At 31.3% G+C, this 15,330-nt stretch overlaps 1 protein-coding gene and 1 pseudogene across 5 annotated transcripts in view; one reads left to right on the top strand and one right to left on the bottom strand.

Moving 5' to 3' along the window:
* LOC105668113 (probable cytochrome P450 6a14) overlaps nucleotides 1–13,146 on the top strand; it is a 33,770-nt gene extending 20,624 nt beyond the window's left edge. For 2 of the 5 annotated variants that reach the window (XM_067357286.1, XM_067357285.1), the window contains exons 2-7: nucleotides 9,455–9,638; nucleotides 10,482–10,851; nucleotides 11,309–11,658; nucleotides 11,824–12,054; nucleotides 12,208–12,459; nucleotides 12,901–13,146. In XM_067357286.1, coding sequence (XP_067213387.1) covers nucleotides 9,473–9,638; nucleotides 10,482–10,851; nucleotides 11,309–11,658; nucleotides 11,824–12,054; nucleotides 12,208–12,459; nucleotides 12,901–13,064 — 1,533 coding nt within the window. In that variant the 5' untranslated portion in view covers nucleotides 9,455–9,472 and the 3' untranslated portion in view covers nucleotides 13,065–13,146. Of the gene's footprint in view, nucleotides 1–166; nucleotides 634–9,069; nucleotides 9,244–9,454; nucleotides 9,639–10,481; nucleotides 10,852–11,308; nucleotides 11,659–11,823; nucleotides 12,055–12,207; nucleotides 12,460–12,900 lie in introns of those variants that run through there. The other 3 variants (XM_012360295.2, XM_012360293.2, XM_012360296.2) reach the window with 3 other exon arrangements.
* On the bottom strand, nucleotides 5,336–8,906 carry LOC137000505 (uncharacterized; annotated as a pseudogene).
* Nucleotides 13,147–15,330: the final 2,184 nt, after the last annotated feature.

Here is a 15,330-nt window from a genome sequence, read left to right on the forward strand (position 1 = left end):
CAGATCCGCCGGAGACCTCGCCGGCCAGTGCACGGGCGCACTCCGCGTAAGATTTATCTATCCGCGTATCTCGCGTTTAACACGCGACGCGTTTTCGCGCACGTGTGTGGCGAGGCTATCGTCGCGTCACTTTTCGACACTTTTTTCGCGACATTGACATTCGTGTGACCGACAAAAAAGGACAGACTGATCGCTCACCGAATTGCACAAAATCACGACACGCGCGCGGAACTGTCAAGCACTAGCGTGAAGCATCGTGCGCTCCCGCGATAGAAAATCGATATGAGCACTGCGAGGTATGACCTACCGCGCCTTACGTCAATACGGAGCAATCAATGTGCACTGGCCGGCGAGGTCTCCGGCGGATCTGACTCCATTTTTCTTGTGGAGTACTGTGAAACAGTGAACAGTAAATGCGTGAACAATCGCGAGAAACGCGCTCGATCGAAACAATCGTTGCGCGATGCACGGGGCTCCTTTGATGTGCGATGTCCCTGAGCGCGGGAAAATTCAGCGCATCGATTGGAGAACTTTTGCTCTTTATAACGCCGAAATTACGACACCCTCGACATTTTGCCAAAGGAACTTTCGTCTCAGAACAACGTCAGGAGTCTACCCTGAATCGGTTATTCGGTAAGTCTGGGACACCCTGTATACACATGAAGCACATAAATAAAAGTATTTTACAGAAATTGAAAGAAGAATTAGAATATGAATGTATGTAACTAAATAATGTAAATGTTTGCAAAAATGTTGCAAAATTTATGTGTAATACATACACTTTATCCTTCAGAGTGCCTTCAACCCATTTTTTTCAGCCGGGTTTTGTAGCACATAACACACACACACACACACACGCGCGCGCGCGCGCGCGCCTACACACACATAACTAATCTAAAAGATTCTGTATATGACAGATAGCACTGATTGTGAGAACTGTATAGCGCCTCTATCCCAAAATCCCGGAACTAATCTATAGCTCTTTTTACCTTATTCTTTCTATATTGCACACATGTTTTGCATAAATCTGGAAAAGGGTGGCGTTTTGAAAATAAGTCCTTAAGCTTTATTTTTTTGGTTTTCCATTTTGTATCATTTGCTCTTCTTCGGCACATGGTCTTGTTTTGCAGATTGAAACAGTATAATTTTGATATAAAAGATATAATATTCTTTGAGGTGACATTGTCGGTAAATTTTCAAAATTTTTTTTATTATTTGGTTTAAATTTGACCAACGGCCGAAAGATTAGCATATGTACTTTATTTACACCAAAGGATTTGTAATTCTATTAAAGCAATAAAAAACGCCACTCTTTTTAAAAAATTGAAGTTCGGTCGGTAACAATATGACTTCAGCATCCTCTTAAGCATTGCTACACGATTTACAGTCGGTGATAAATAACTTACAGATAAATAGCCCAGTGAACACTATTACGTAACATTTTCGTAACCACTACGAAACAATGTTTTGCTGATTACGTAACATTTACGTTATTTTCAGGCCACGTCGGGTCAAAATGTCAGCACCATTTGGTTCTATTTGGCGCTACAAAGGCGTAACATTTACGTATAAATCTACGTACCTTTTTCGTGTAAAACTATGTAACATGTATATACAAAGCTATGTAACATTAACATACAAAGTTACGTAACATTTTCGTACAATGTTATGTAGTCTTAACGTTTAAAGTAACATAACGTAACATTTACGTATAAAATTACGCAACATTTACGTGCAAAGTTACGTAACATCTACGCACAAAGTTGAGTAACATTTGCGTATGAAAGTGCGTAACATACAGGTTTTTTTAGTGAATTGCGATTTTGGCCATATTTAGAATGGCATTGCGGTGAAGGAAATTTTATTTCTTCGTCCACTTTATCTTAAAATGCTATCTTTAATGTTGAAAATGCATTTTCTTTTGTTTATGTACGATTTTTTTTATCAAGTAATGATGGGTTAAAAATACATGAGGCATCTAGTCCTAGGAGACGGCACATACATGCACTCTTATGGATCATCCTAAAATATGTATCTTTAAGCGTTCATAACTCGGTGAAAAAAAAAAATAGTACAGAAAGAAACAAAAAATGCATTCTAAAGGTTAAAAATCTAGAAGATTTCTAAAGAGGGTCCGGATTGAAACTGAAACGTAATAATAGTTAATTCATGTCGTAAGCAGTTCCATAGCCGCGGTTTAATTCAATCATGCATGGTATTTCACAAGTCAAAGACGCAATCAGCGTAGAACAGTGTTATAAATATGCATATTTATAAAATCCAATCAAAAGCTGGTTTAAACTTTTATTTATTTTAATGAATAAAAAACAAATTATAATATAAAATATATTATCTTAAGATAATATCACGTAATATCACAATTATTTTCTTTTATGCGAAATTAAATTATTGCAAAACAGAAAATTGCACTTTCAGTTGAACAATTGGAAAACTTTAATTAGCACATGTAATAATAACGTAATCTCGTTTAGAATATCTTTCATAAGTTTTAGAACATCGTAAGATTTAAATTTTAGCACATCTTATAAATAAAATTTCAAGAATCACGTTTTTAACATCCTTTAGAAATTTTAGAACGCATCTTACAAAACTAAATAAAAATATTTGAATATAATTTCAATAATCTTGTTTGGAACATCTTAAAAATTAAATTCAAAATTAATTTAATTAAATTAAATTGTAGTACATTTTAAAAATAATTTGATAAAATTTCGAGAATCTTGTTTAGAAAATTCTTTAGAAATTTTAGAACACTGTACAAATCTAAATTTTAGAACATCTTAAAAATATTTTTATAATATTTCAAGAAACGTATTAATTACGTATATTTGTACATATACGACTACTTTTCTTTGGCTACCTTCTGATTATCTCTGACGAGTCTTTGCCCACCTTGGCGAAACCATTCTTTGGTTATATCCTCAAATTCCTTCATACTAAATTCGTGGTGAGCCAAAATTATCGCTGAAACATTCATTACAATGGCATAATTATAACCATGAATGAACATTATAATTTTTAAGTATTAAAACATATTTTACCATGTATGGCCGTTATTATTGTTTTTAGGTCACTGATTTTGAAATGATTACGTAGACCTTTCCAGGATGACTGTTTGGCAACGTCATTGCTGAATACAGTTCGGTATATTCGAATCAAATTTTCTTTACCGCAGCTTCCACCTATACGAGATATACACGCCATCTAAACAAATATAACAAATAGACAATATTAATTGTAATGTATAGCACATTCCATCAAGGGAACAATGTGACGCCTAATTTTTTATTGACCTCCAATTTTCTTCATCCTTTAGTACCGTCAAGAGAGGTTATGCCCTAAATTTTTTAAGACTTCTAACTCTATTAGGGGCTGAGATAAACGATATCAAAATTTTTTTCACTTTATATAGTGAAATGTTTTCACTAATTTTTTACGTGTAACTTTCACTGAAACAAAATTTCTCCAAATACACTTTTTTTTATTTTTAATTTTTTTTTTAAATATTTATTCTGCTCTATCAACTTTTCTTACTACTAAAATGCATTTCCTTCTTTAAATTACATTCTTTTTTGCCTTTCCACCATATCAAATCGCTATTTTTATTATTTTTCTTAGAAAAGTTCAAACTTTTTACATAAAAATATCTCACTTCAATTGTGAGCCAGATTTAAAAACAAGGCAAAATAAAATATTTATCTTTAACTTTTCAAATTTATTTAAAAAAATTTTGCAATCTACAATAGAATCTTTCATGAATTTTATAATCAACAAAACTATCGAAAAAAATGTTTAAAATTCATTAAAAATTCTAAATTGCAAATTTTTTATAAATTCAAAAAATTATAAAATATTTTTTTTTGCATTGTTTTGAAATCCAGCTCACGATTGAAATGACATATTTTTATATAAAAAAATCTGAATTTTTCAATAAAAAAAATAAAAATTACGATTGTATATAGCGGAAGGGCGAAAAAACGCAATTTAAATAAAAAATGGATTTTTTCGTAGTAAAGAAAGCTAATAGAGCAAAATAAAGATTTTGTTTGACTAAAATTTAAAATTATTGCGTAAAAAAACATTGAAATCATCTCACTAAATAGGTGAAAAGAAATTTTGATATGTTTATCTCAGTCCCTAATAGAGCTAGAGATTTTAAAATTTAGAGTCTTCCTCTTGACACTAATAAAGGATGAAGAAAATTGGAGGTCAATACAAATCGTTCCCTGATAATTGGTGGAATGTGTCATATAATTCAGTAAATAAAAGAGCCAAAATAGAGCTTACAAATTTGTTATATTCCTCCAGATTTTCTGATAAATTTCTTTCTAAAGCCTTGACATCGTCAATTGTTTTTAGTGGGAGAAAGCGCTGCATATTTGATACATCCAAGATAGGAGGATCTCCAGAAGTAGTTTGATTAACTTTTTTTTTGACAGCTACTAAACGACTGCTTAATTCTTTGACTTGTTGTGAAAGGTCGGTTAACGTTTCATATATTACTTCGAAATGAGCTGAAAAATTAATAATTTTAAGATAAAACTGCAAAAAAGCAGATAGTACCCTGATGAAAATATTTTGCTGAAAATACTATAAAATCAATAAAAAGTAAAATAAAAGTTTTTGAAAAATTACTGAATATGTTTCAAAATAAATCATAATTTTCCGTATGAAAATTTAATGTAATACTATGAAATATAAGAAAAGTTAAAATATACTGCTAAAAAGTAATAAAAAAGTTTTGAAATAATTATCATTATGAAATTTACTGAATTAAACTGAAAATTGTTACTTTTTAATGAAAAATTGCTGAAATATTTATAAAATTAATTAATGGGAGAATTAATCAATTGAGAGAAATTTTCAAATACATTTCAGCAAAATTTCGTTATATTTTTTCAGAAAAATATTTCCATCAGGGTAAAGTTGTACAAAAAAAAGATACCTTCCATGCGAGCTGATGTTTCTGTGATTAATGTATGTAAGTCCCTTATACCTACAAAATTTTAAAAGTGCTAGAATAATCCCGCAATATCACTAATAAAAACTGTAAATGAGATCAAGGAACGACTATCAATACAGGTGTAAACTTCAATTAACAAAACACATCGGTATAAGTAAATATTTATGAAAGGTATTGCATAAAAACGACGTGAGGTTTACAGCACCTCAGTGTAATAAGTGCGTAATTTTTGTATAGTGTGTCATGCTAAGATTTATAATACAGTAAATGAAAATCCATTACTTTTATGTGATATGACAGATCCGTCAATAACCTGCAGATCTACGACTTCTTGAACAGGCTCATCGAGAATTTTCGAGGATATCTTAACTGACTTCTTTTTATTAATTGTAAGAGCTGGTGGGTTTGGTAGAACCGATGCCGGCTCAGAATCACATTTGGAATCAGAATTAGACACCCCAGTTTTTTTCTTTTGGGTTCTACTTGAAATACGCTACTTTTTCTTTATGTGAATTAATGCGCTATCATCGCATGAAGAATAGTTCATCGCCTTCTCTCTAGTCTGTTTTAAAGAATCTTCGTGGGAACAAAATCGTACTTTTCATGTTACGTTGTTTTTCAACAATATTATAACATACAAGCTAAATATACAATAAAATACAGATTACCGCAATATCCATGAAATTCAACAGGATACAGACACCACTTAGGGTCATCAATATCAGGCAAAGCTTGTTTTGCGATTAAAGTATTTATATTTTTTAGTGATGGCCACCAGCATTTTGATGATTGTTGGAGCCATACACTTGGCTTCTCTGATACAATTTCTTGCTGATTATTTCCATCTTGTGTAAACGTGACGACAGCGTAATCTTTCATCATTGTTGAAAATCTATCGAAGTAATATAATAATAATAATCATTGTTGAAAATCTGTCGAAGTAATATAATAATAATATTTGATAAATCATATTAATTTGTTTTATTTGCATGCGTTAAACTAATATCTTAATACTCGCCATGAAAATATTTCTTGCTGATGGAGTAAAGACAATATTACAGCTTCTTCTTCGGCAGCATAACGGCAGTTTTATGCATTTTGTTTTAATTTTTGTCAGACAAAAAAGTACTGATTAACTTGTATTGTAACTTGTTAATTTGTTTAATTTTAACATGTAAGGAGTCGCATGGAATTTCGAAAAATTATTTGACGTTCAAATACTTTTTACCATCAACAAAAAAGTTGTTATTTTTAAAATAAATTTTTGTAAGCGAAATCGTTGTACCGTCTAGCAAAGAGCAACAATTATCAGCAGCTTTTGTAATAAGATAGAAATCCTTGCATTGAATCGATTTTATTAGCCTTTCATCGTTAGCATTTGTAATATTACTGAATTTAGGAATTGGATAATTCTTTTCTTTGCGCGTAATATTCAAATTATTTTCTTCCATGCAATGATTAACTAGCTGCTGTAATGGCCGACTTGAAGATCTGATCTTTTTTTAATTTTTTGCATGTGATTTTCGAACTTACATGCGCTAAATTCGTCCAACGTTTCCCATAATTTCACGTAGTTGCACAGATGAACTAAATTATGCACATTATACGAGACATGCTGATAACCATATAATATACCGTAATTTTCAACGAAATACACCAATAAGCTTTGCGCATAATCAAGAAGTTGTACGTAATATTTTTTAGAATACAAAATTTGTATCGCTACACTGAGGTTTAAGAAGTGAAGGTACTTATCGCAAGATAATTTTTTGTAAAATATTACAGGACCAATATATAATAACAATTGTCTAAATTCAATAGCCTTAAACCGATCGACCTGATTTAGCTCTCTTGGTTTTCTACCAAATTTCTTGGGTAGGAATATCGACAATGACAGCAAGAAAGTTGAAATACGCTCTAATAGAGCTGGCACAAAACGTATACCAAGTTTATCTTTCACCCAAAAGTATAACAATTTTTTCATCACTCCTAACAATACCAGGTGCATATAATCTAAAGGAAATTGCGTGACCATTCCAATGTCCAGTTTTTCAAGATTTGACGTGAATTTATGATGCTCTTCTTGTTGCTTTAACTTAAAAGATTCGTCCGATCTCAGCGTCGCATTAATTTCTTGAAATGTTACTCTATGTTCGATGTAATCTCCCTCCTGTATGCAATTGCCACAACCAAAATGTCCATTATGCCCAACAATTCCTTTGATAAATGATTTGGCAGGAATATCGCAAATAAATGCATTAATTTTAACAGTTATTTTTTTATTATATTCAATAATGCCTGATTGAAGAATTTTTATGCAATTGTTCTTAAAATATTGCATAAAATTTTTACTGCATTTTGGCTTTTTACTACCATGGTATACACCAACGATAAATGGTTCGGTGTAAAAATCTGCCACTATACAAGTCAAAATGGGCCATAATTGACTGCCGGAAGATTTTGTTAAGGGAAGGCCATCTACATTAACATTAATATTAATTTGCGATGGACAAGAAGCTTCTGAGTAATGTTTTTGAACAGATTTTTTCAAACTTTCACCTAAACCTGCATGATAGTAATTCTCTGGTTCTATTTCAATAATATTATTAACTTGCTTCGGAGTTCGAAGCAAAGTTCGTGCATCAGCAGGAAGGTCATGGCCGCATTTTATTAAAATTTTCAATAAATCGCTTATAGCAAATTGACTTAAACAATTCTCAATAGCCTTCGAATCTCTTCCGATATTTCGGTTTCAACGAACGAATCCTTCTCAGAATTGCTCGATGAAAGATTACTTTCATTAGCACTAATTCCTGAACATATAGAAATTAAGTCATCTTTTAACACGTCATTGTCAATTCGTAGTTGCATTACATTGCAGTATACATTAGAATCGTCAACGTCAACTTCTCTTATATAATTTTGCTGCTGAGGCTCTATGCTGTCTTGTACATTTGATTTGTTTACAATATCGTTTTCAACTTGTGAAATATTGAAATTAACAGACCGGTTACAAATATTATTAAGATCTTTCAAAAAATTACGTCGTTGCTGCCTTGGTGTTAAACAGGAAATATCAAGTTTTAGTTTTGATTTGGGCATGACTGCTCTCAATAATAACTTAAAATAAGTTAATTTAACAAATATGAGACAAACAGATATGAAAAAAACACGTTGCCGTGTAGTTATTTATTTTTATCTAATTCTCTAAAAAAAGATAATAAATTTTCAATTTTATAACACCGTGATTTCACAACCATGTAACAAGTATTTAAACAAAACCATGCAATGAAATCGTACTGACTAAATGAAAAGACAAAGACCGAGGACCGGCTTGCTGTGAAAATACACGCTGTCACCTCGTTGTAATTATAACCTTTTTCGCTTTGAAAAAACAAAGGAACACGTTGCATGTAGTTATTTATTTTTATCTGATACAAGTATTTAAACAAAAACATCCAATAAATCATACTTACCAAATGAGAACATATCGACGTCAACAAATTTATGTAAATGTAGCATGTTTAAGATGACGTCGCAATTATGTCATTACAGTTATGTAATATTGCGTAAATTTTCGAAAATACACATTGACGTCAACAAAATTACGTTAATGTTACGTAACAGAGAAAATAAAAAATTACGGAACATTGCAACGTAAATGTTGCGGATTCGTTACGTTCATGACATAAATGGTATATCATTATTTCCTCGCAATGTTCTGAAACGCCTACATACAATCTGTTTCGTAAATTTTACGAAAATGTGACCAACATGTTCACTGGGAGCTTATGGATATAAATGACTTACGCTTCCTGTTTTTATATTACATTCATAAAAATAGATATTTATATAAATCATCGGACTAATTTTTCGATTTAAAAAAAATTAAAAATTAAACAATATGCGTTGGCCTATTATTTTATGTATTTACTTTGAGTCTTGTTTTACTAAAACATTTAAGTCTTATTTAATTTAAATTTTATTTTAAAAAAGATTGTGTAAAAGATTATTTTTCGGACATATCTACTACGTATATATTAACGGTCAGACAGGGACAAAGCAATGCGCCATGAGACGATAGTAAACACTTAACAGTCTCATTACACGTTGCGCGTCCCTGCCTGCCCGTTGTACCGAACTCGTAAGTTGCTACCTACTTTCAATTATAACTCGAAAACTAAGCTTCGGACAAAATTTTGTAAAAGGAAAAATCGTCTCAGAATTCGCTCAAGAATATGGCATTGCAAGGACATCAGGTTATTTTGAATCACCCTATATATTAAGTGTACAAATAATTCATTATTTTTCATAAAAATTAATGTTCAAATTAACTATTAAAAACTAATACAATTTAATTATAACAATAAAATACACATCATTTTTTACTACTTTTCTTCACCAAACTCCATAAATGTTGCTTAATAGTAAAGTTATTATGAAATTGACCATTAAATCTTTATGTTTCAGAGAATATATTGATTCACCATGTATATGGAATTACTCGGATTTTTCATTATTGCTGTAAGTGCTGTGTATATTTATTACAAGTACGTACTATTTAATTTTTGGCGCAAGAAAGGCGTTTTTTATGTCGAACCTATAGTACCAGCGGGCAATTTGACAGCTTACGTAACAGGGAGAAAGTCTCTGGGTAAATATATTTTTGCATTAATGAACAATCTTTTCTGTCATATATTTACATCTCCGCGTATTCTTCTGTTATTTCTTTTCTCCTTATATTTCAATCTTATTATTCCCCTTTCTTTCCTTTCGCTTTACTTTTCCAGACACCACGCATGTCTTCATTAATAAATACAAAGTTTACAAATGCGTGTGCTCCAAATTCTTTTTCTATCTTTCGTGGTGTATAAAGTTGCCATTATTTAATCCTCAAAACGGACTCATGGGTCACTCGTGCCCTAACGATTTCAATTGCTAAAGATTTCTCTAAAACCTGTACATACATGCTTGCAGGCGAGTCGCCTATGAGAAAAAAGTTAGGAATGGAATTACTTTAAGGTCAAAAGATTCTTGATATCAGTCAGTTTTTGTTCATATCTTAACGAGCGATTGAAATCGGTGGTACACGAAAGGTACGAAATCGGCACGAAAGGTATACGAGTTCGATTTATGTTGACGGAAAACAACAGTCCGTTTTAACTATTAAAATATTTGCAAGAATAAAATGATACTTACATTTTATTATACAAAAAGATTATATTATCATATAATAAATTATTTGGGAGACCTTTTTGAACTCTTCTAAAATCACAAAAATCTATACACATTTGTTACGAAAATAGCAAATAAAAATCTAGCAATTCATTCTATTATATTATTGTGTCTCCTCAGATAGCACAAAATATTCTGGGGACATCCTGGACTTACCCTCAGAACATCGATTTATCCCTAAGATGTCTCCAAGATGTTTTGTGCTACATGGGTCTGTTTGATGTGAAAAAATGCGGAACTGAATGGAAACTGTACTCCATAGGTGAACTTTATCTTGATGCCTACATAAAATACAAGAACCACCGTGCCTTCGGAATGTATTCATTCTTTAAACCTAATTTGGTAATCACCGATCTCGATCTTATTCGAACGGTGTTGACAAAGGAATTTCCGAGTTTCCATGATCGTGGATTCTTCTGCAATGAAAAAACTGATCCACTATCGGGCCATTTGTTTTCTCTGCCTGGAAAAAAATGGCGAAATCTGCGCTTCAAACTGGGACCTACTTTCACCCCCGCAAAAATAAAGCAAATGTTTACTATTTTGAAAGAGTTTGGTAGAGAATTAACGCGGTGTATAGACAATAAAAGTCAGGAAACAGATTGCATCGAAATGAAGGACATATTTTCAAGGTAAACAAACTTTTTGAAGAAATGTACAAGAATTTTAATCAAGAAATATAAATAAATTTGTTATATAAAGATTGCAAATAAGAGGCTGTCACTCGACAAATTAATTTTTTTGAAAAAGTAGATAAAAATATTTAATTTTTTTAAGACACGTGCATATATATATATATATATATATATATATATATAAATACATTTCAAGGAGCGAAACAAAACAATATTTTTTATCTTGATTGGTAATATTTCTGTATAACGTCACCAAGATAAACAAGAATGTGTCATAAATTAATAAGTTGATCAATTCGTGATTCTTTTATATCAAGTAGAATATCGAATAGGACGATACTGTGAAAAACACTTTGCAAGATATACTTTGTATTTTTACTTGTACGTACATTGTATAATAATTGATACAAATTTATTAAAACTTATTGAAATGGATTTTTTCGATTAATAATAGATATTCGGCGGACGTAATCATGTCAACAGCTTTCGGAATCGAAGCCAATTGTATAAAAGATCCGAATAGCGAATTTCGACGCTGGGGAAAGAGAGTCTTTGAAGAAAATTCCTTTTGGGTCGCATTGTTTATATTCATGCCCCAATTTATGAATTTCTTTTCCATTCCTATCACTGATAGAGGCGTCACACGTTTCTTTACAAAAATATTTCGGGAGAATGTGAATTATAGACAAACTTCTAATGTCGTTCGGCACGATTTTATGAATCTTCTGATACAACTCATGGAAAAGGGCTATGTTGAACCCGACGATGAGAAAGATACTAATAAAGACACCGTTAATGTAACTCGTAAGTTCGTAATGTTAATATTTATTTTTGTTATTGTTCGTGTTAACTTGTGCAATATAACTACGCCAAGTAGATAAATGCATCTGCAGTTTTTCTTCTAAAGTATTTCTGCAGATTGCTTATTTAAACATATTTTCATATATATATTTCATTTATTATCCGCAGCAACCATGAATAGAATTACTATGTCGGAAGCTACCGCGCAAAGTTATATTTTCTATTTGGCCGGCTTCGAGACTTCCTCAACGACGGCGACATACTGCGTATACGAATTGGCTCAACACCAACATCTACAAGACAAAGTTCGCAGTGAGATTGATAAGGTATTAGAAAAACATGGAGAACTGACTTACGATGCTGTGAACGAAATGACATATCTTCACAAAGTGGTGAACGGCAAGTATTTTTGCTCCTGCAAAGATAATGGATCAAAGAACTTGAGGAAATATTCAAATACTTTCTTTTCAAATTTATATGTATTTCTAAAAAAAATAATAAAAATTTGTTACATTTTGAAAAGTGCATTTTCATATTTTTTTCGTATTACAGAAACTTTGAGAAAATATCCGTCTGTACCTGTTCTCAATCGTATCTGCACTAAAGATATAAACATTCCAACGACGAACATCCATGTGCCAAAAGGGACTTTAATCTCCATACCGGTGTTCGGAGTGCATCGAGATCCATCGATATACCCAGATCCGGATAAATTTGATCCCGAACGATTCAACGCGGATGAGATAGCGACTAGACATCCTTGCGCTCATCTGCCTTTTGGAGAAGGACCACGAAATTGCATCGGTAAGAACAAATTAATCTATTTATATATGTAAAAACAGGGAATCGTGTAACTAGATAAGTTCGAACAACACTGCACCCTCTCGTTTGCCAGTAGTATTTTTGTCTTTCTTTTTAACAATCATATTCAGATAGATTTTATTAACAACGTGACGGCAAATTGATAGCAAATTTGACAACATGTTAACATTTTTACTGCGCAGTTACACTTCCTTCTTCCAACTTCTTGTTATTTTGATCTCAGATTCGTAGTTAGCAACCTTAAAATTTACAGGTACCTAAAGATTTCTTACATACTAATTTTGCAGTTAAAGAAATATTTCTTCTATAATCAGAAAGGTTGTAACAACTTTGTTACTATTAAAAGTTAACGCAAAGTTAAAGCCGATAATTATAGATTCAAATGAAAGCTGTTCCACTAATGCATCTACATCTAATTTCCAGGTGCGAGATTTGGTTACTTGCAAGTGAAAGTTGGACTTGTGAGCCTCCTGTCGAAATTCAAGTTCAAGCTTCATCCTCGAACTGCAATCCCGCTCTCTTACGATGAACGACCCTTTTTACTCATACCGAAGGGTGGTGTGTATTTCAACATCGAGCCACGATAAAATAATCGCACTCTATTTAATAAGAGATATTTATACTCGACTCCTTAAATAAAATAAGTTTTCAATATTATTGCACACATTATACAGCGCATCTAACAATTATTGAATAACACAATAGATTTAATATACCGAATATTAACCCTTAATCCCGACTCATGGGTCGTTTTCGACCCAAGCGAAATTTCAAAGTGCTGTAATTTTTGAAAACGGGTACGGAACGCGCCATATCCCGTACCTAAAAAAAGTTATGCCCCCCGAGGACCCGCCTACGGAATAGCAGCGCGCCAGTCCCCCTCAGGTCGTCACAGTGAGCATAACAATCTCACCGCGGACGCAAACGACCCATGAGTCGGGATTACGTTGCCCAAATCAGCAGATAAATTTTTTTCTACTTTTCGTTTTTATGCGTTTAATATCATCAAAAAATCGTAAAAAAAGGTCTGCATACGCAAAAAAAAATTGAAAAAATTTTTTTATGTAGTTTTTTGAAAAAATAGCATCGAGAACGTCAGAAGAAGTTCTGAATATTCTGCGGCCTTGGGAAAATGTCCTGTATTTTGGATCTGACGACTCATATATACGATATATATATATACGATATATATATATATCGTATATCATATATATATATATATGATAGACGCATTTCATGCTGTATATCTTGTTATCACAATTAAACGTATCATCACACACTAAAACATTGTTCTGTTATTAATTTTTACCCACTTTACAACAAATTTATTCATTAAAATCATTTTTACACGCGATTTTAGTCATTTTTACACGCAATTTTAGTACCCAAATTTTCGCCATTTTGAGGTTCAAAAATTAAGCATTTTTTTTTAATATAATTTTTTGTACTATTTTTTTTATGAAAGGTGTTCCTCCTACCTTTAATTTCTTTTTTTATTTTTGTCGATATCTTCATTTGGCTTAAAGTTATGATTTTTTAAGTGAACAAGTGATTTTTCCTTACGTACACTCATAAAAGAAAGTGTTTAAATTTAAAACATTAAAGTGTTTTATTTCTTGTCTTCACTTTTGAAACGCTCAAAAATGTTTAATTTTTAAACGGACATGTAAAACGTTAAAAGTGTTTAGTTTTGAAAAATGTTTTATTCTGAAACATATAAAGATGTTTTCGAATAAAACACTTTTCCGAATTTTAAAGTGTTTATTTTGTAAAGTTTTAAAATAAAACGCCAAAAACCGTTTTATTTAATTAATTTAATTAATTTAATTTTTTTATTTAATTTTTAAGTTTACAAATAACACAATTACAATGAAAGAATATTAAATGTGGTCCAAAATTTTGAAAGTTTTTGATTATTGTAAATAATTTTGTTAAATAATACTTTGTCGAAGAAATCCAGCACAGTCTTATAATTTCCTGGATAATGGGAGTCCCACGCATAATAGCATCCCAACAAACAAATAGTAGATTTCGCAGCAGTTGGATTTTTAACTTTCATTTTTATACTATCATCAGCGCAAATAAAAGCAGATACCAATCTTCCCTCTTCTTCAAAAAATATGAGACGGGGAGAATCAGTTTTTTTGGTTACTAAAACTTCCTCTCTGACTTTAAATGCCTGTTACCAAAAAACAATTTAATAGATAAAGCAATTAATATACAATACTAATTAAATATTAATTAATTATATATTATATGCACAAATATATATCATATATCAAATATTATAAACATACATCAAATAGCATAAAAAGCTCGTTAGAATAGCTTGTCTTCTTGCGCATGAAATTTTTAAAAAATACGATTAATCCTTTAATTTTATCGATTTCTGAAAAATGTTCAACAGATGTTGAAATTTTAAAATATGTGGCTAATTTTATTATTATGTCATCCATAAATTTTAGTAGTTCTTCCAATGAATGTTTCGGTTCCATCAAAAGAAGTTCTTGAAGCACCTAGTTTAAAATAATTAATAATAATTATTTAATAATTATTATTTTTATTATTTATTTATTATTTTAATTATAATAATTATTATTTAATAATTATTTTGTAGTAAGAAACAAAATAAAAATGCTTACTACATCACATTTCATCAAAAAGGGATATTCAATTATAACATCGGCACATGAATCTATTCTTTTTACAATCTGCCGCCGGAATTCAAACGTTTCTTTTAAAAGTCGGTTTATATGCCGTAAGTCTGTCCCCTTTTCCGATGCTTTCTTTAATTCCTCAATCATTGCTTTTTGCTCTTCGGAATTATCCTTTGCACTGGACTCACCCAACTCT

Source organism: Linepithema humile, chromosome 6, assembly GCF_040581485.1.
Source record: "Linepithema humile isolate Giens D197 chromosome 6, Lhum_UNIL_v1.0, whole genome shotgun sequence".
Taxonomy (NCBI): Eukaryota; Metazoa; Arthropoda; class Insecta; order Hymenoptera; family Formicidae; genus Linepithema; species Linepithema humile.